We start from the raw sequence: 14,013 nt of genomic DNA, 5'->3' as shown, positions 1-14,013 counted from the left end.
TGGGTCCAAATATACAATGTATCAGATAGGACTATAGCAGAAAAATTCTGTTTTCAGCTGAAGTGACTGATTTTACATAGTTTGGGGTGGGGGTGGGGGGAGAGGAGATAGCCTTGAACATTCCAAACCTAGGCCAATTGAATCTCCATTGAAGTTCCAAGGATTAGACCACTTTCAACACTCTAATATGACAAGTAGTCTGTCTGGGAGTAGGATTTGTTTTTGAAAATTCCTGCTGGTCTAATTTAAAAAAAAAAAACTTATGTTTACAAATGGGCGAGGAAAAAACAAGAAATAATTTAAATCATAGCTAGTGAGCAAAATAGCTGCATTTTCTTCTCTCCCTACGACACTCCTCACAAAATCCACAGTATTGGGACCCATACATGAAAAATTTGTATCAATGATTGATTATAAATGGGATTAGAATCTTAACTATGATGATTCTTGCTCACATGAACAAGATTAAACTGTATGACCCATGAACAACTCAATGCCAACTGGCAACGGGGTTACAATAATATCCTGATTCTGGTAAGTACATTCTGGTTCATCGAAGAATGCCATGTGAGGTCTTAAATGAAAACAATGGTCACATTAGTCATTACTATCGTTGTGAAATGTATCTACAGACACTATGTAAGGAGCTATGTATGTATACTGAAAATATGTTCTTAAGAGTCTGTATCACAGCAGAAGTGGAGAAACAGGTTTCCGGTCACAAAAAAATGGTTATTCACCTGTCCGCATGTAAAATTAAGCATTGTAAGCTAACACAATGGTGGCCAATTTACATACAAAGTCAACAGAAATATCAAGTCAAAAAAGGAAGCATACAGAGGTGGAAGGCAACCTTATCTTGAGATACACTTCAAAGGTTTGCTGGACTATCTGGGGAACAGAGAAGACACCCTGTGATCCCGGACCTAGGAAGTAAAAGGGCAGTGCATTTACATTCGTGAAACCAGTCTTAGTTGAAATGCTGCAGAGGACATTTAGGGTGAGAAAAACTTCTTTAGACTGGAGGTTAGCCTGTTAAGTCAAGTCTAATCTCTAGAAAGTGTGTTATGATTTTGTTTTATAGGTAATCTTCTTGCTTCCATTATCCTTACTACCTCTTAATTCTTGGATAATAAAAACTTAATATTGTTTTCACTATAAATATATCCCAGTGCTGTGATATTAAGCAAGAAGCTGATCCTGAGTTGAATCATACCAGCTGCTGTACACACTGTTCCTTTGGGGATTTCTGTGAGCATTCAGTGGAAAAGAGGCTGGACACTACAGGGGAACACTTCAAAAAGACTTGAGGACTGGGTATACCAATTGTTAACCTGAATGGCAAAATAAGGGCTGGCATAACCCAGAGGAGATTGTTTGGGTGGCTAACAGGCTGGTAGTATCAGGGAGCCAACATCCAATTAAACACAAGCAAGTCTCCTTCATGCTGTAGGCTGGGGGTAACAAGGTGATCTCAGTCCTGGGTACCCCAAGAACTATCACAAACTGATTGCCAAATTCAGTGATAGGAAAGAAAATTCTTTCCCAGCATATTGGCAGGGACTACTAGGGAGGAAAGAGCTTCTCATCTTCTCTGCCCACACTGAGCAGAGATCATTTGCTGGGCTCAGCTGAAACTATCCCACATACATTTCCCTGAAATTCTAAATGCCAGGGTGCAGGAGAGATAAGAGCCTGTGGATTTCAGTCCTTCCCATCTTTTATTTATATTTTCTCCATTACACTGATTTTATCATTGCTCATTACATACTTTAACTGTGCAAATACAATATGAACCCTTTATAGAGGGATCTCAATAGTTTTAATTAAAAAAAAAAAGTCAAACATAATGGGCTCACAGTAGATCAGGGGTGGGCAAACTACAGCCTGCGGCCTGCATCTGGCCCACCACGGCCCTCCAGCTAGGGAGCAGGGTCGGGGGCCACTGCGCGCAGTTCCCGGAAGCAGCGGCATGTCCCCCCTCCGGCTCCTTTGTATAGGGACAGCCAGGGGGCACCGCTCCACACGCTGCCCCCCGTCCAGCGCCACACCCACTGCTCCTATTGGCCGGGAACCGTGGCCAATGGGAACTGCAGGGGCAGCACGCAGCAAAGCTGTCAAGCTGTGCCTCTGCATAGGAGCTGGAGGCGGAACACGCTGCTGCTTCCGGGAGCTGCTTGAGGTAAGCGCTGCCCAGAGCCTGCACCCCGACCTCCTCCCACGCACCAACCCCCTACCCCAGCCATGATCCCCCTCCCACCCTCCAAACTCCTCCGTCCCAGCTCAGAGCACCCTCCTACACCCCAAACCCCTCATCCCCAGCCCCACCCCAGAGCCTGTACCCCCAACTGGAGCCTTCACCACCCCCAACCTGTCCCAGCCTGGAGTCCCCTCCCGCACACTGCCCTCCTCATTTCTGGCCTCATCCTGGAGCCTGCACCCCCCAGCCAGAGCCCTCACTCCCTCCTGTACCCCAACCCCATTTTCGTGAGCATTCATGGCCCACCATACAATTTCTATACCAGATGTGGTCCTCGGGCCAAAAAGTTTCCCCACCCCCGCAGTAGATCCAGAACAGTTTTCCATTCACATTCTGACTCAGTTACGCTTGGTCTACATCGTTCAAGGCTGTGAAAATTTTTGCCGCCTGAGCACCGTAGTTAAGTTAGTCTAACCCCTGATGTTGATGTGGCTAGATCGACAGAAGAATTCTTCCACTGACCTACTTACTGCCTCTCAGAGAGATGGCAATTATAATAGACAGAAAAACCTCTTTAGTCAACACAGAAAGCTTCTACACTATGGCGCTCCAACGGCTCAGCAGCAGTGCTGTAGCAGTTGTAGAATAGGCTTGTCCTTAGTATCTGAGGGTCTTTCAATTCCTGTGCAGATCCTAATGGAACCAAAGAGTAGCGTTAATGGCTTTGTAGAATCCCATGAAAAGTCAGAAAGTATTTTTCTATTTTTTCCTTATGACAAATATATACTATGAACTGTATGAGAAATTTCATTTCAATTGTTTCAATGTAAAAGAAATTTGACTGAACATGAAGGGGAATCTGAATATTGCCCATACCATATGTATTATATCACGTATGGATTATACACAGTAGCCACTTTTCAAACTTAATTTTTAAAATTCAAATGGTAGTTTAAGAAAAAAAGGCCTCAAAATGTCTACTGTGCTATACATCAACAGAGCTAAAATTTTACGTCTTTTTTTAAAATGCAGGAAGTTCACAAGCCACAGTTCATTTGGATTAAGCATCTTAAAAAAATAGGGCTGTATCACGGAAACACCACAATACCTATTTTGTCTGTGGAGAACTGAGGGCATGTAGCAGGATGGGGCTTACCGCTTTTTTTAAAATCAGTTGATATGTTAATTTTATTATTTTGGGCTGTTAGCTCATATTTAATTGATTGCAAACTTAATTGTTAATTATGGGTGCCTACTGCTCACATGTAAACATTCTTCATATTTTTAAATCAAATATAAATAAAAAGATGGTTGGTCCCCAACTAAAAAGTTTGGAAAAAAACATACGATTTACGAACAATTCTGACTATAAAGAAAAAGCCTGTTTTGTCAGAGGCATGACTAGGTGATCTAGTAAGTCTCTTTAATCTTTGGCTCTTATGATCTTAAGTCATACTTTTTTTTATTTTATTTTTTTATTTCTCTGAATTTTTTTGTTAATGATAATAAAAACAATATTGGCATAGAAAAGGAACCCTCTCTTACAGTCCTCTTACTTCCCAGTAAGTAGAAGGGCAGAAATATTGAAGATTTTCTTATAAAGGTATCTAGTCAAAGACATCTCCATGATGTATCTTTACAGAAGAGATACGATTTTTGTACTGAAGAAATTGTATTACCTCATTTCCATACACCATTAGATGGTGAGTTGTGATGAGGGACTTGAAGACCACCACCCAGCTACTATTGGTAGTTCTTTCAAATAAGCTGTCCGCCAGCTGGGGGATGTTTACATTCATCTCATTTGTGCACTGGATTAAGTCTGTAATAAAGAGAATTGATTATTGTTATTTTACTTGTATATTTAGTATTCTTGAAGCTTGGTTATCATGATGGTACACATATATTTCAAGTATTGGGGGTAGCCGTGTTAGTCTGTATCTACAAAAACAACAAGGAGTGTGGAGCTGTTAGTCTTTAAGGTGCCACCAGACATATATTTCAGTTTTTCATTCAATGGAGCAATCTAGAGATTATGGAGCCTTTCCCTGAATACCTCTGATTTAGTTCTCAAAGGTTTTCACTCTGTGGCCCACTAGGAAGATGGCAGAGAGCTGCAGTTTGAAAGCCTTTAAAGTATTTCATTCATCCACAGAATAGACAGTATGAATAAAAATAAGCTTCTCAAATTTATTCTAAAAAGGACATTCTGCAAGAGTCACTTTCCTTGCCCATTTAATCCTTGGTGTTTGCTTATAATGTTACTATACCATTAGTTAACTGTGATAGCAATTTTCATGATTAACACCTATCTATTAGAAACTGAACTGAGATTATCAATTTCATATGGATCACTGAAAAGCCATGCAATGGTAACATTATCATCACGGACACTGGCTAGACTCAAACTAGTGAGCTGGATATGAAAGTCTTCTTTTCCTGTATTCGGATCCCTGAGTCATGTAATCCCCTTCCTAGGGCTCTTCTTAAAGTTATTTCTCAATAAAGAGTAGGGTTGTGGTTTATTTGCAGATAACTCACGCGATTTACTCAAAAAAAATTAATCGCAATTTTAAATTAGTTTTCTAAACTAAAAACTAAAAATGTTTTAGATTAGTTTTAATCACACTGTTAAACAATAGAATACCAATTGAAATTTATTAAATATTTTGGATGTTTTTCTACATTTTCATATATATTGTATTCTGTGTTGTAACTGAAATCAAAATGTATATTATTTTTATTATAAATATTTGCACTGTAAAATAAGAGAAATAGTATTTTTCAATTCACCTCATACAAGTATTGTAGTGCAATCTTTGTTGTGCAAGTTACGAATGTAGATTTATTTTTGTTCCATAACTACATTAAAAAACAAAATGTAAAACTTCAGAGCCTACAAGTCCACTCAGTCCTACTTCTTGTTCGGCCAATCACTAAGAAAAACAAGTTTGTTTACATTTATAGGAAATAATGCTGCCCTCTTCTTCTTTACTTCACCAGAAAGTGAGAACTCGCATTTGCATGGCACTTCTGTAGCCAGCATTGGAAGATACTAACATGTCAGATATGCTAAACATTCGTATGCCCCTTCATGCTTTGGCCTCCATTCCAGAGGACATGCTTCCATGCTGATGACGCTTGTTAAAAAAATAATGCATTAATTAAAATTGTGACTGAACTCCTTGGGGGAGAATTGTGCATTCCCTGCTCTGTGTTTTACCTGCATTCTGCCATATATTTCACGTTATAGCAGTCTCGGCTGATGACCCAGCATATGTTCATTTTAAGAACACTTTCACTGCAGATTTGACAAAACGCAAAGAAAGGTACCAATGTGAGATTTCTAAAGACAGCTACAGTACTCAACCCGAGGTTTAAGAATCTGAAGTGCCTTCCAAAATCTGAGAGGGAGGAGGTGTGGAGCATGCTTTCAGCAGTCTTAGAAGAGCAACACTCCGATGCCAAAACTACAGAACCCAAGCCACCAAAAAAGAAAATCAACCTTCTGCTGGTGGCATCTGACTCAGATGATGAAAATGAACATGCGTCGGTCTGCACTGCTTTGGATTGTTATCAAGCAGAAGCCATCATTAGCATGAACTCGTGTCACCTGGAATGGTGGTTGAAGCATGAAGAGACATATGAATCTTTAGTGCACGTAAATAACTTGCAACGCTGGCTACAACAGAATCATGAGTACACCTATTTTCACTTTGAGGTGATACTGTAAATAAGAAGTGGGCAGCATTATCTCCTGCAAATGTAAACAAACCTGTTTATCTGACTGATTGGCTGAACAAGAAGTAGGACTGAGTGGACTTGTAGGCTCTAAAATTTTACACTGTTTTTAATGCAGTTTTTTTGTACATAATTCTACATGTGTAAGTTCAACTGTCATTATAAAGATATTGCACTACAGTACTTGTATTAGGTGAGTTGAAAAATACTATTTCTTTTGTTTTTTTACAGTGCAAATAATTGTAATAAAAATAAATATAAAGTGAGCACTGTATACTTTGTATTCTGTGTTGTAATTGAAATCATTATATTTGAAAATGTAGAAAACATCTAAAAATATTAAATAAATGGTATTCTATTCTTGTTTAACAGCGCGATTAATCACAATTAATTTTTTTATTCGCTTGACAGCCCTAATAAAGAGTACTTTTTCCATGTACACCATTGACACATTTTTCAATTTTAAGCCATTCTAAAAGGAACAAATGAATCATCCATCTTTCCTATGTGCAAAAACCACTCTTGTACAAAACAATTTCTGCATATAATTATTTGGGAAAATATTTACTTTCAGCTTCTCTCTCAGCTCAATAAAAGCAGCAAAAACAGGATTTAACGTTTCCAGTTATCATATCACAGGGTTTGTGAAAGTTAATATTAGAATTAAGAGTCCAAGCACCAAAAAGAGGATTGGTGGTTTGTTTTTTGTTAAATGACTTCACAACTTGTGCATATATGATTATTTTAGATATACGGGGGAAGCAAGAAAGTGTAATTTGGTGATTTCTTTTCTCTTAAGTCTATTGGAAGTGCAAAGGAGTTTCTTGTGGAGATGGAATCTATTTTTTCCATTCATTACTATGATGTAGGTTAATGCAGTTTTCGTTAATGGGATTTTCCCTTGGTTTTCAGGAATTGTGTGGGTGGATTTTGCATGTAGCCAACATTAATTTCAGAAAAGTTATTATACTGAACGCAAAAAAAATTAGCATTAATGAAACAAGTTAAGAAATCAAGTTAGCCATTGCAGAGTAGAGGCTGAAAGTCTGACCATAACTCTTGTGCTAATTAAGTTTTAAAATATGTTCTATTTCACAATTATGTCTAATACAATGAAACTGGGATTTCTTGTGCAACTTATAGAAAATTACAAATACACCATCTTCAGATATGGTTTGATTTTTCTAAAGTCTTAATGGGACTTATAAAAACATGCCAAGTTTGAACACAATATGGTCAATAGTTTTACAGTAATTAATCTTTAAATTAATCAGATTTAAATATATTGTCTAAAGAAGAATGCATTCAAGAGACAGTAATCTATAGCAAGAAATATACTTGAAGTTACACTGGTCCAGAATTTTCTACATTCAGGAGCAGTGCGACAGAAAGTACTGGTTGAACAAGAAAATAGCACCCAAAATCATCACTAATGTACTGAACTACCATTTACAAAATCCAATGTTTTGTACCATTGAAAAGCTGGGCTTTCCAATGAAGTAAGTTATTTCTTGTAAACTACTACAGACCTTGCCATGTCAGACCTTAAAAAAGGTTCACATAATTCCTATATAATTTATATTCTCCTCCCACTGCCAAAATTTCAATTCTACAATGACTTTAGTCGTTGCCTTTAAGAAGCCCTAGACAAAACAGCAATTATCTAAAAGCAACTTGGGACTCCCAGCTTTCAAACTGTACAGAGCATTAAATGGCTATCAAGGAGTTCACACGCGGTATCATTACTTAAGACTTGTCCAAATTTACAGGAAAAAAAGATTGTGACCAGCGTTATGTGATCTTAAAGTCTGATACCTTATAACTTTGAATAAGTATCAGAGGGGTAGCCATGTTAGTCTGGATCTGTAAAAAGCAACAAAGAGTCCTGTGGCACCTTATAGACTAACAGACATATTGGAGCATAAGCTTTCGTGCGTCTGACGAAGTGGATATTCACCCACGAAAGCTTATGCTCCAGTTCGTCTGTTAGTCTATAAGGTGCCTCAGGACTCTTTGTAACTTTGAATAAGAGCACTTAATGGATCAACTTTTTCCCAGTGGGTCAGTAAACCTTTTTAAAGAACTGTTCCCAGCCCAGCAATCAGAAAAGATTTACAATTTTAATCTTGGTATAGGTTTAGTTTCTGTAATAATGCAATAATCAAACAACACCTTCCCACACCCAAAAAATTCATAAAAAGGCAGCTAAGTGAAACAACGTGGCTCCAACTACAACTTCAGAAGTAAGTAGAATTTAGTTAGTGGATAAATCTGTGATTAACTGAGGACATGGTATAAAGCTACTCTAAGAATTCAAGGTTGGGTACAAGGGCCACCTGAGCTTTGCCCAACTGAATTCAAGGATAGAAAGTGGTGAAGCACCACAGAAGTGACTAAGCACCCAAACATACTATTATAGGGCAAGTTGATCACAATTAACATGAAATTCAGCGTGATACAGTTGATGGGCCTTAGTGGCATTTTCAATGTTCAAAAAGTATCAAAATACAGTTTTACTGAAATCTTGTACCCCTACCAATGGCCAGGACAGCAGAGAGCCCCATAATAAAACTCTGTTGTTCTTCTGCCCTTTGGCTGCTCCAGCTTACACTAATGCCACACATCAAAATTTGAACATAGCATGTTGAAGGAACTTAAAATGAAGTCAACCCTTTACCTTACGAGAAGACGTTTTGTATCTCCAAGTCTAAAAAACAGCCTTTCATACTGAGGGATTCCAGAATGCTTTAGAAACGGATACAGGGATCACTTCTTCCAATCAAAATGCAGCACTCTCTATGTGTATACTATCACCCCAGCAACACAATAAAATGATACAGGACAAGATAAAAAGAATACCCATCTGCTAATGAAATTGCAGGATGAAATTAACAAACAAGATGTAATTACCAGATTTGAAATTTATTTGTGATATGGAGATTAACCACTCCACTCTTGTAGATAAAACCTTCTATGACCACAAGCACTTATGACCTCAATTTTAAGTCACATCTAAAAGTAGCCCCCAACAACAGTACTAGCCAGGGTGTATTTTTATTTAAATCGGATTTTGTTGATAAAATGTTTTTTTTGAGGGAAAAACCTATCTAAAAGATAGTTTTAATTAAGATACATTAAGATATCTCATCATGGAATAGGGATTATAAATTCTAATTCTGTAGCATGAGACAATATATTCATGGAATGTTTAAGAAAAGTTTTGTAAATGAGTTCCAATAGTCCATGGATTAGGGATCCAATCTTATGGGGTTCCAGGAACTTCTGTATAGATTATTTAGGTTAATCTTTCTATCTACCCAATGGGACTCAGTGCTCAGTCTAGAAGATACCAGAGATGCTTAGCTTTGCAGTTCTCAAACTATGGATTTGGGTCTCCAGAGATAACATGCTTGTTAACAGCAAAAATGTTTTTAAATAAATAAATATATAGAGGTGAGAAATAACAGACCTCAACCCTATTGTCCCTCTGCAAATTTGTGTACACGAAGTCAATCCCTTACCTCTCTCTAAAAGTGCAACGTTTCAAAAAGTTCAATGAATAGGAGATTGTTGGGGGTGGAATAGATCTGGACAAGGAGAAGAAGTCTGGAGATAAATGTGAGAAGGGAGGGACAGGTAGTAGAAACAAAAGTGAAACTATTTGAACAGCATATTCCAGAAGTATTGAGGTCTTTCTCAGGGCAGGCTCCAGCTTTTTTGCCGCCCCAAGCGGCGAAGAAAAAAAAAAGCCGCGATGGGCAGCAGCTCTACCGCTGCCGCTTCATTCTTCAGCACCAATTCAGCGGCAGCTCCTTCCTTCCGAGAGGGACTGAGGGACCTGCCGCCAAAGACCCGGACGTGCCGCCCCCTTCCAAGGGCCGCCCCAGGCACCAGCTTGCTGCGCTGGTGCCTGGAGCCGGCCCTGGTCTTTCTGAGTATAGCCTTCATGGATTTGAGATCTACCATACCATTCTCACACTAGACAGGAATATTTTACCTGTGGGTAAGACAAGCACACGTGCAAAATGCAAACAGTGCAACAAAGAAATGCAAGGTCTGGTTGCCCGAATGAAACAACATCTTAAGAAGTGTTCCTTCTCAGGAAAAAGATGCACTGGAAGATGATGAAAGGAACATGTCTGAACATGCAGGATCTTCAGTTTGGTAACAACCAACAAGAATGCACTTTTATTAGAAATCCATGATTAAATCGAGTCTTCCTGACTAGTGATTTAAATCAATTTGATTTAAATCAAATCCACCCTTGTACTAGCTAACATTATACTAGAGCATGACTCAAGATCTTGTTTGCTAAGTCACTAAAACCACTTCCTACAGCTTCTAGATCTTCTTCAGGTCTCTCCATCCTTATCTTGTGGAAACCTGCTTAGCTTGTGCTATGTGTTGGAATCTCATATCATAATGTAGTATGACTGAACACCATATGCAAAGAAATGCATAATAGCTCAATTAATATAGTAAGTAGGAAATGAGTAATGTGAATGAAAAAAAACTACTGAGAAATTCTCAAATACAGAGTTTTGAAAGCTAGCTAAGAAAAGAACTAAGAATCTGCATGATACATTAATGCACTACCTAAAATTCCTGAAGCGTTATACAAACCTAGAATTTTGTGTTTTTCATGCTGAAGGGTTTTTATTTCCTGAAACTACTTCAAAACTTCTAAGGGTATGTTTACACTACGAAATTAGGTCGATTTTATAGAAGTCGATCTTTAGAAATCGATTTTATACAGCTGACTGCGTATATCCACATTAAGCGCATTAAGTCAGCGGAGTGCGTCCTCACTACTGTGGCTAGCATTGACTTACAGAGCGGTGCACTGTGGATAGCTATCCCACAGTTCCCGCAGTCTCCGCCGCTCATTGGAATTCTGGGTTATGCTCCCAATGTCTGATGGGGCAAAAACATTGTTGCGGGTGGTTTTGGATATATGTCGTCAGTCGCCCCTCCCTCCGTGAAAGCAATGACAGACAATTGTTTCGCGCTTTTTTTCCTGGGTTACCCGTGCAGATGCCATACCATGGCAAAATGGAGGTAGAATGTGCCTTTGGACGTTTAAAAGCTCGCTGGTGCCGTTGGTCAGACCTCAGCGCAACCAACATTCCCACTGTTACTGCTGCTTGCTGTGTTCTCCATAATATCTGTGAGAGTAAGGAAGAGATGTTTATGGCGTGGTGGGAGGTTGAGGCAAATCGCCTGGTGTCCAATTTTGAGCAGCCAGACACCAGGGTGATTAGAAGAGTACAGCAAGGCGCGCTGCGCATCAGAGAGGCTTTGAAAACCAGTTTCATGACTGGCCAGGCTTCGGTGTGACAGTTGTGTGCGTTTCTCCTTGATGCAAACCTGCCCTCTTTGTTGATTTAATTTAAAAAAATGAGATAACGGACAAGGTAGCACGGGTGGGGTGGAGGAGGAGGGAAGGACAAGGCCACATTGCTTATTGTAGCCACACTAAAAATCGAACTGTTTGAATGAGAGCCTTCTGTTGCTTGGGCCATCCTCTGGAGTGGAGTGGCTGGGTGCCCGGAGCCTCGCTCCCCTCCCCCCACGTTCTTGGACATCTGGGTGAGGAGGCTATGGAACATGGGAAGGAGGGTAGGCGGTTATACAGTGGATGCAGCGGGGGTCTGTGCTCTTGTTGGCTTTCCTGCAGCTCCAACAGATGCTTCATCATGTCCGTTTGCTCCCCCATTAGCCTCAGCATCGCATCCTGCCTCCGCTCTTCATGCTCATTTAATTCTTTCCTGGCCTCTGCCATTGAATGCCTCCACGCATTAAGCTGTGCCCTATCCATGCAGGAGGATTGCATGAAAACATGTCATCGCGAGTGCGGTTTTTTCACCTTCTAATCTGCGATAACCTCAGGGACGGAGATGATAGGGGGAGCGTAGAAACATTCTACGCTCTACGATTCTGAGGGGGACTGCATGGTCACCTGTGCTGCCGAGTTCACCATGCTGACCAAACAGGAAATGAAATTCAAAAGTTCCCGGGGCTTTTCCTGTGTACCTGGCTAGTACATCCGAGTTCAAAGTGCTGTCCAGAGCGGTCACAATGGAGCACTCTGGGATAGCTTCCGGAGGCCAATACCGTCGATTTGCGTCTGCTTAACCCCAAATTCAACTCAGCAAGGTCGATTTTAGCACTACTCCCCTCTATGACCACAAGCACTTATGACCTCAATTTTAAGTCACATCTAAAAGTAGCCCCCAACAACAGTACTAGCACTACTCCCCTCTATGACCACAAGCACTTATGACCTCAATTTTAAGTCACATCTAAAAGAGGAGTACAGAAGTCGATTTTAAGAGCCCTTTATGTCAACGGAACGGGGTTGGTTGTGTGGCTGCAGTCATTTTTAAATTGACCTAACGCAGCTAAATTCGACCTAATCCCGTAGTGTAGACCAGGCCTAAGCCTATGTTAGTGTCATTGTGGCACAGCATAAAAGAAAACAGTCCCTGTGACCCAGCAGAATCCCTTCCCTTGCATAAGTGACCTGTATCTGAGTGCAAGGCATATGAATGAAGGTGTGGGGGTTGGCAGGAAGAGAGAACAGGGTGAGCACAAAGTACAAGTCACACAAGTTTATGCCAAGGAAGGGGAGATCTATAAATGCAGGAAAGGAAAAAGTGAAAAAAAAAATCCCATTAAGATTTTTGTAAGCATTAAGAAATAATCACAACACACAGAGAAATTCATAAAGAACGCTATCCTCTAGGACTTAGTTTCTCTTACACAGACACTATTTTTTGTGCTCACAATACACAGACAATGATTTAAACTCAAGATGGAATGACAACAGCCTTAAACATATTTAAGTCAAGACTACTTTAGAAATATTTACATATTTAACTCTAATCAGGTCAGGCTACACTGTAGTCTGGTACCATAAAGCAGCAGAAGGTACCATCTGTGATTGGCTGAAGCCACAGGAAATACCAATGGTATGGTATAGATGAGCGCCTGTGGTGAGTAGTGGGACCTGCAATGGAGGAAATGCCATCGAAAGGCAGATGAGTTAAACCACAATGTAACCAATGGCAGCCACAAATCAGAAGGTAGGCAAAGGGAAATCAAGCTCTGTATTTTCTCCCATGAGAACTATCATGCCATGTTAGCAATGGATTGATAAGGTTTCTGAATTTTCTGCTATCATGTTAACAGTATTTAGACATGAATGGACTTCACTTAACACTAACTAGTAAAATATTTTGATAGCTACATTTGACTTAAATCAGCAGTTATTGCACCAGCAGTGGTGCGAAGAAAGTATGGTATGCTAGGGGCTATCAGCTCAGAAAGACCTTACTACATACACAAGTAGCTTTTCTGATTAGTCCTGCACATACATACAAATAACTGTCAATACGGAACAAGAACAAGGAGGATAGTTTTTTTAATCTTCCACTTCCTGCACTTAGCAAGGAACAACCATACTCCCGTCATACCACCAGATAAGAGTCTGGAGAAAGCATAGGTTGCTGCTAGGCACTTAGAAGTTCTAATGTAAATATCTCAGCTGTATTTTATTCTTACTGTCTGAATATACTGTTTTTCATATCGTTAACTGGAACATACGTTTCACAGCTTTTGTTTACGAGGGCAGGCATGAGAGGGTGAACACTTATTCCAGAGGATCAAGCTTATTAGTCAGAGGTAAATATGAACGATGAGGGTGGGGCCCTCACCAGCAATACCTCAGGGCAAGGCACTATAGAGTAGGGTGACCAGATGAGAGGAACAATACATCGGGACACCGGGGGTGGGGGGCAGAGAGAGATCGGTTGGAACGTGGGACTAACACTGAAAAATTGGGACGGTCTTGATTTTATCAGGACGTCTGGTCACCCTGCTATAGAGAACCCCTGCAACGCTTACTAGGAAGGGAAAGAGTGCTAGGATTTCTATCATTGTGCTGTCCCTAGACCCTCTTTGGGAGTCCCATCACTCATATCTTCTTACTAGGATGAATCTTAATCTCCTTTCCAAAGGCTACAAAGGGTGGAATGACTACTCACTCTCTTCCCCACCCTTCCAGCCAGCAA

General features: G+C 40.1%; 1 protein-coding gene across 21 annotated transcripts in view; it reads right to left on the bottom strand.

Moving 5' to 3' along the window:
* PICALM (phosphatidylinositol binding clathrin assembly protein) overlaps positions 1-14,013 on the bottom strand; it is a 120,530-nt gene that overhangs the window by 73,239 nt on the left and 33,278 nt on the right. For all 21 annotated transcript variants that reach the window (XM_005287533.5, XM_005287540.5, XM_065581700.1 and 18 more), the window contains exon 2: positions 3,880-4,022. In XM_005287533.5, the coding sequence (XP_005287590.2) occupies positions 3,880-4,022 (143 nt within the window). The remainder of the gene's footprint in view (positions 1-3,879; positions 4,023-14,013) is intronic.

This window comes from Chrysemys picta, chromosome 1, assembly GCF_011386835.1.
Source record: "Chrysemys picta bellii isolate R12L10 chromosome 1, ASM1138683v2, whole genome shotgun sequence".
In the NCBI taxonomy this organism is placed as follows: domain Eukaryota; kingdom Metazoa; phylum Chordata; order Testudines; family Emydidae; genus Chrysemys; species Chrysemys picta.
The sequence above is the reverse complement of the archived record's forward strand: the minus strand, read 5'-3'. Positions and strand labels throughout refer to the sequence as shown.